Genomic DNA, 7,958 nt, shown 5'->3' with positions numbered 1-7,958 from the left:
CTCCAGCGGCTAAGAATAATCCCATTCTTTGTTGAGTATTTCACAGTTGTTTATCCCGTTTGGAGAATGCCTGGTCTGAATTTCCGTGTCATCATATGTGTGTTTCTAATGACCATCATGTCGGGTGAGTAGACATTTTAATGCTCTTCTCCTTTCTCTTTCATATTCTATATGTTTCAAATACCACTCCTTTCACTCTCTCTCTTTTTATGCGCCCGGATCGATAGATCCGAGGCGTACATTGTTTTTGTCTAGTCTGTCTTCTGTCAGTTTGTTTGTTTGTTTGTTTGTTTATTTGTCCGCAAACTTTAACCTTCGCCATAACTTTTGAACCATGAAAGATACAGACTTCATATTTGGTTTGCGCACTCTACTAATTAAACTCTTTCAAATGACACCAAGGTCAATGACCTTGTGACCTCGACTGTGGCCTATATGCTAAAAATAGTTTTTTTTCCTGCAAACTTTAACCTTCGCCATAACTTTTGAACCATGAAAATAGAGACTTCATATTTGGTATGCATATTCTACTATTCAAGTTCTTTCAAATGACACCAAGGTCAATGACCTTGTGACCTTGACTGTGATCTACATGCTAAAAATAGCTTTTTTCGAACTTTGTTGCCGCCGGGCGCATAGTGTTTCACAAACACATCTTGTTCTCTATCTCATATACCTAATGTCTAAAAATCTAATGTATAGACCATTCCCCCGTCTCTCTCTCTCTCTCTCTTTCTCTCTCTCTCTCTCTCTGTACGTTTTTTAAAAAAAAATTCAATAATTTTATTAATAATTTAAATACAGATAACATATAACAGCTTTGGCGAACATATATACAAATAACAGTTAACAGAGCCGTAAAATAATATAAAAGATATACTACATATCTGAAAGGTATACAAGATTAGCTGAATCTCATCTTTCAAAATATCAATATGTACCCATCAACTTTTTTCACATTGCAAAGCTCTTTCAACATTTTAAAATCGTATTAAGCTGAAAATATTCCCGACATGAAGAATTAGTAAAGATTATCGTATTATTTTTGCTAACAGGAATAAACATGTACATGTAAGTACTGAAAGTAAAGAAAAAGGGGCTACATGATCTTGGCGCATAATCTGTTGTGCTGATTTCCAGCTCTTATATATTCTAACTGCAACATATTATACCTAATATTCTAGTTTGTTTTATCTTAACTAATTTAAGCCGTTCAATTTCATGCTAGATATAATCTAATTTTATCTTTATTTACCCTTACAATATATTTGGATGTAAATTTTTATGGTACATATTTTCTTAACAGTTATATATTATTTTTGATACATTTCAACCATATATATTTATCTCTATTTACCTTTCCATTTTTATGCTGGAGTACATTTCCTCATAAATACAATCTTTTTCTAACATCTACTTGTCATACAGTATATTTTTTTCTTGCTGGGGCCTAAACCTTATAGACCTTTACATCTCTTGACACGTTCGGTTCTGGTGTCTTTCGTCTGTTATGACTTGTTAGGCCTATCACATCTTAGTCTTGATTCAATCTATTCTTATCTTGAAATATCCTGTTGGATATATTTGTGTCTGGAATTATAGTTTTATATATCAACTAATGTAAATTTTCTCTTGCCTAATGTCATTTTGTCAACTTTATTACGAATTTCACTACACATATTTTTGGTTTTTAAAAAAATCTTTTTCTAAACCTTTAGTTTCATGCAAGACATAATAAAGCGTGATTTGTAAACTTATTTAAAACTAAAGTCTCTTTTAACTAGCTGATATATATATTGCTCGATAGAAACTTTTTCTTTCCCTTCTATCTATGCGTTATTTATCTGATGTCATTGCTTCTTAACCGCTGCATATCATTGTGGACATATTTCAGGCCAAGGGGAGGAGTGTGGTGGCATTATGCAGTACGAACACTGCGCCTGGAGACAGAAATGTCTTTACACGAACCAACCCGAGAAGTTCTGTGACGATTACAAAAAGCACTGTTGTAAACTGTGTCAACAAATCAAAGAAAATGAACTTCTGTACAAGAATCAAAAGATAGGCAAGTGCTTTAACATTACCACATCAACTAATTAATTACTTCAATCGCACATCTGATAGCATAAACTCATGTCTTTTTGTAATTGCCTTTGAAGATATTGTCTCGTGAATTAATGGAATTCATTTTGAGTGACAGTTTCAAATTGTGGCAACATTATGCATAGATAAAAGACATTTTTTTACCTTTCAGATTTATACGAGTGTTTGTATGAATATTAAACCGACCAAAGAGAAAAGATGTCTGAAACAGCTGTTACATGTCTTCCACCAGTAAAATTGTTTTATTATATCTGTCATCCTTTACACCAAATAAACAATCTCTCTTTAGGTAGAGTCTGTTATAAAAATTATAAAGTTTGTTTTTTTTCACGAAAAAACACTTCCTCTTAAAGTAGTACGCCTTCGATTTGTTCGTCTTGTGACTAAACTGTTTGATAAAAGTGAACCAGCACTGCTTCCGAAACCTCTAACATCCGGCTCTCTGCTAGGGAACACCTCCCTATGATTGTCAAATAAAGACTCGGTGCCTTCAGTAGACACACGACTTGTCTGAAGAGAAGAAGGCAATGGACGTAAGCCTCTTTCTCGATTTATTTCACTATTTGCTTTCAGGACGCCATCTAGCGTGAATGGCCCAAGTAACTTAGAACTCTGAGCATCTACAGTCGATTTATTATTTAAAAGAGAATGCATGTCAATTACTCGTTTTACTGAACTAGGAGCAGACTGCCCTTTCATAAACGAATGTATATCAACTACACGGTGATTAACCCTTGGTGGAGTGGATTTCTGTTCAACTTTTGAATTCACATTTTTTTTAACTTGTTTTGTTGCTTTTATTTTAGAATTTTCTGGATTTTTCTTGACACTTGTTGAAATTTTGGATCTCTCGATACTCAGTGTATTAACTTTAGGCGAAAGAGATGGTTTAGTGTTTTTTGCATGGGTTTTCGAATCTCGAGAAAGATTCTGGATTTCTAAGAAAATGTCTGGTTTTGCAGGAACCTTAATGTTTGAACTCTTTGTTTGTTTGACAGTATTTCTAGCGGCTTTGACAAAATTAGCTGCCTCACTTGCTTTATTCACAGCTTGATTCGCAGCATTTTGTTTGTTCGCTGACAATTCACCTTCTATCAGTTTTGCGGATCCTGACGATGATCCTACAATTTGTAACAAAGCATTTTCTGAAAGACGACCAGATTTATCTAAGATCCCCGAGGCTAAGTCACCACCTCCGATACCCAAGCCCCCTGCTTCAGTTCCTAGAGGTGGGCTTGGATCAGTAATAGGGTCCATTACTAGCTGTTCAAACATACTCAGTAGATCGGTTTCTGATGCAGTGTTCAGTGGAGCTGTCACTGGATCTAAAGGTTTTGTGTTCTCAAGTTTTACAACAGGTTGTTTTGTGTCATAAATGCTAGATGTGAGGGGATCTAAATTTTTCATTTCTGCTGTTTTGCTTGCTTTTATAAATGCATGGGGCGTATGGATGTTTTCCTTAGACTCTTTGAAATCTTTGTATATAATATCAGCAGCTTTTTCTCCAATCATGATCACCGACGCTCGAGTTGTTCCAGTGCTCTGTGGCATTATTGATGCATCTGCAACTCTTAAACCCTTTATTCCTTTTACTCTGCAAAAATAAAAAAAATGCAAATGTCAACATTATCTGCCAAAAGATACCAAGTTAATATTATCACTTTGAAGTTTTTACCCAGACATTTGAATCCTTAAAAGAATGTGCCTGCAAAAATTTCTGCATTCCCACTCTTAATCTCAAATTAGGAAAATAACATACTCATTCGATTTGTAGATAATGGAAGATAAATTTTGTATAAACATGACTTTGGTAAAGAGGATGAGATTAATCCAAAGATCAGAACTTAAGAAAACATGACAGTATACACACCGCAAAGAACTGTCTACGACTGTAGTATTGTCTTCTAGTCTTCCCATTCGTGCAGTCCCTACAAGTTCGTTTGAACTGTATCCTAGATATCGAATATAACACCTCCAGAAAGCATGAGAGTTGGATAGATGATTCCTACACTCTGTAAATTTTTCCTCTATCTCTGAATTCACTGCTTTGAATGCCCCAGTTGTAGCAAGCCTTTGAATGAATTCAATACCTGAAATAAAAGAACAAAGCTTCCTTCAACAAAAATAAAAAGCAAGTTTTGTGGATGAAATAAAAATTTGGATAAATGTAATTTGCATTCTTGCTCACCACGCTCTGCTCCTTACCTTTGCGTAGATCCTCCACATCTTCAGTCTCTGCCAGGTAGTTGGGGTCAATGATGGGTGGATCGTTGGGGTCAGCACTTCTAAGTCGAACTGTTCCACGACTTTTAGCATGCATCAAAGTCAGTTCCAACAAGACGCCATTTTTTCCCCTTCCTTGTTTGTACCAAGTGTCTCTCACCTGAAATCATCCACAGCCAGGTAAAGATTTTACAACTCAACAGATGAGACAAATGTTTCAAAAGCGATCAAATACACATGTGTACATACATGTTTTTCCACATTCATTTTCATTAAGAGTGAGTGGTCATTATCTGGCAACATGTTAACAACAGATATAGTAATGTCTGGATATCGAGTCGCTTTGCTCGGTAACGTTCTCAAAAAATAGTGTGCATCAAGGAGTCCATCTGCTAATTCACCTTAAAAAAGTAAAAGACATTTATAAGCAAGACTAATAAAAGTGTTAAAGAAGCAATTAGTTCCTTTCGCAGAAGTTTAAGAATTCAAAGGGTGGAAGAACACTTTTTATTGATTAAAGGACTGTGTTTGTTTACTGAGAAGCCTTCCAAATGCATATGACGTCTTAAATTCTAGATACCTCGTCTAAGGTAGATGTAATCTCTCCACCTTTGCACGTTTTCCATAGGTTTATCTGGTCGATATGTTGGGAGGTTAACATACAGTCGTAGAGGCACAACATAACCATCTTGTAAATTATTTCCAACAGGTAAATCCTCTAAAACAGTTATCTGCAATAGAAATAATCTTCATTCAGAGGATCCTCATTAACATTAAGTCTGTAAGAAAAAAATCATTTTCATTTTTACTTTGTTCAGGGGACTCTGATTATCTGTTTCGACATCTGACGGCTAAGTTACAACTTACATTCAGGGCAGATAAATGAGCTGGTTTCCCTATGCCAGAAAGCATTAACAGTTTGGGTGTTTCTATAGGACCAGCGGCCAGAATAACGTCACGTCTCACTTTTATAGTGTAATCCTTTCCACGGTAGACAAAAACCACTCCAGTTGCCCGGAGATCATACTCGTCAATTAAGACCTAAAATAAGAATGGAATTAAAACGTTTACTTAAAGCTGTTGTTTATCTGATACTAGGAAGAAACAGGCACATATAATTTTCACAGAATAATAGCAAACCTTTTTAACTTTTGCCTCTGTTTGGATATCTAAGTTGTGCCTTTTTTTCACGGGGTTCAGATAAGCCTTAGCAGAGCTGATACGATTCCCATGCTTTATTGTAAGCTGGCTCCGACAAAGACCTAATAAAAGAGCCTGTAATTGTTAAGGTGGTAAAAACAAAAAAAATTGACTTTTCATTATTTTTCGTTTTACTTATTTTGGTGACTTTGGAGATCGTTGAAAGTACACGAATTAAGTTACCAATATTTTCTCCAATATTGCACTCCACCACCGGCCAGCCCATTTCTGTGGTTCCAGCTTTAAACATGGAATACCTCAAGGAGTCATCCTTTTGTTCCATCACATGCACGGGTCCACATTGTCCTCTGTGAGCTAAAAAGCAGTTAGGAGAATATCACTCTGTTTGGACGTACACTGAAATATTTCTATATAGCCAAAGAAGGTAAGAAACACCAAAATATTTTTATACAGATTATACAAACTTGTTAATGGAACTCGTTTGATGTTCACGTCTTCCGCCATTTTGTAGAAATCTTTTACGCCTGTGAAGTTCCAGCCCTCTGCTCCCGACTGCTCCCATTCCTCGAAAACGTGCTCACTTCCTCTGATGTGCCCCATAGAATCAATCGCTGAGGTACCTCCCAAGACCATTCCACGTGACAACCTGACTTTCTGTCGAGTTAATTCGGTAATTTAGTAAAGTATTCTTTTTGTTCACTTATAGTTTATAATAAAGATTTGTCAAAATGCAATTTATTTCTTTCTGAATCAAGTCAAACTTAGTGACTCGTCTGCTTTTTTTTTTAAACATTTGCTTAATGAAGGTATTTTAAAAAAAATAAAATGGATATAAAAGGGAAAAAGGTGAAGATAACGAAAAGCTATTCAAATCGTAAAAACTACAACAATGCAAATTGTGAACAGGGCATAAACACGGACCCAGGAATTCCCATCAATGGGTTCAGGTGCCTAGAAGGAATAAGCATCTCCTGTTGACCGGTTACACCCATCGTGAGTCATTTACAAGAAACATATGAGATAACAAATAGTACTCAAGATCAATAGTGCAGAAAACAATACAAAATAAGAACAGAGCGAACATGGACCTCCAAAACATCAGAGTTGAGATCAGGTACCATGGAGGAGTGAGCATACCCTTCCGACCGGTCACACTCGCCGTGTGTTCCTTGTCATGATCGGGAAATAACGGAAAAATCCGTCGTCAATTTAGTGTGTAATAATGAACTTACAATTAGTATGAAAAATGTTAGTCAGCATTTGACTCAATGATAAATTGTATTTGCTGACAAGGTCATTGTATCGACCATGGAATTTACGAAATGATGACTTTAAACAAAACTGCTGATATTCTTGCTTCGCCAACTTGTTTGTCAATAATTTAAATCGTTTTAGAAATTGTTCATACGTAGAGTATTTCTTGCATATCGAATCAACTGAGATATACGAACTCCGTATGCAGGTGATGAAGGTATATTGCTGCATACGTAAGGCAAGTTGACGATAGAAAAGTTAAAATCATCACGTCTATCATAGAGCTTGGTTGTTAGATTATTATTTACGTCTTTAGTATAAAGTAAACTTTTGGATAAAGTAGTAGAAACATTCCGTAGTCAAAAGTTTTAAGGATAAAAATTGTGAAGTTTGCACTTTGCAATTGTATGCTTATTGTATTACTGTACTGTATATGGCCATATTTTAGGTCTCTTTTTGAGGTTATAGTACCTTGTCTTTGAGGCCATCACAACAATGCTTTTGAGGTTCTGTCTCGTATTTCCAATCAACGCTGCTTCCTACGAGGCTGTTGGCAAGACCCGGTGTGTCGATCACGTGACTTTCAAATGTTTCGTCATCAGCTTTGCCAGCCTCTAATAAAAGGACGCGGAGGTCTGGATCTTCCGACAATCTGGAGGCAATAACTGACCCGGATGTTCCTCCGCCCACTGTAAAATTGATTAATTTGCTGATAAAAGAAATTTTCCTGTACTCCTACACACGCAATATGTGGTCTTGCATTGCATTTCAAAAGTATCAATTAAATAAGAGATTTGGTAAAATCATTTTTAGTTATTTGAATTTTATCGTCGATTCTATGAACAGAAGTAAAACCTTTACAGACCTGGTGATGTGGTCTTCCGATATTTTTTTTTTTGTCAGATTAGGGTTTGTTTCGTCATTTGCGGTAGTCAGTGAAGAGCACCTCGAGTCGTGCGATAATTTGATGAGAAAATCATAACGTTTTTGTGATTCATAATTTCAGACTAATCACGCATGTAACATTTCATTAAAGATTTCATTAATGCGAAAGAACATGTAAAGTAGAAATTAATAAAATATGAGTAATAATATCATTAACCTCAATATGTCTGCATCTTTGTAGCAACGGACATGTCAATAATCGTTTACATTCTCCAAAATTCATTCGTTTGATTCAGCGAAATTGTTTCATTAACACATTTTAAACTATAAAA

The 7,958-nt window shown here is 35.6% G+C and overlaps 1 protein-coding gene across 1 annotated transcript; it reads right to left on the bottom strand.

Annotated features, from left to right (window-relative positions):
- Positions 1 to 2,330: 2,330 nt before the first annotated feature.
- LOC134282267 (uncharacterized GMC-type oxidoreductase Mb1310-like) lies at positions 2,331 to 7,430 on the bottom strand (the record flags this gene model as incomplete). Its single annotated transcript, XM_062764682.1, has 10 exons — positions 2,331 to 3,697; positions 3,974 to 4,193; positions 4,309 to 4,486; positions 4,576 to 4,727; positions 4,907 to 5,057; positions 5,194 to 5,367; positions 5,467 to 5,588; positions 5,710 to 5,841; positions 5,952 to 6,141; positions 7,213 to 7,430. Coding segments are annotated over 10 exons (2,804 nt in total), but the record flags the coding sequence as incomplete, so codon positions are not given.
- Positions 7,431 to 7,958: the final 528 nt, after the last annotated feature.

Source organism: Saccostrea cucullata, unplaced genomic scaffold (assembly GCF_032062105.1).
Source record: "Saccostrea cucullata isolate Sc308-1 unplaced genomic scaffold, CSIRO_AGI_Scuc_v1 ctg17663, whole genome shotgun sequence".
Lineage (NCBI taxonomy): Eukaryota > Metazoa > Mollusca > Bivalvia > Ostreida > Ostreidae > Saccostrea > Saccostrea cuccullata.
Note: the sequence above shows the minus strand (reverse complement) of the source record. Positions and strands in the feature narration are given on the sequence as shown.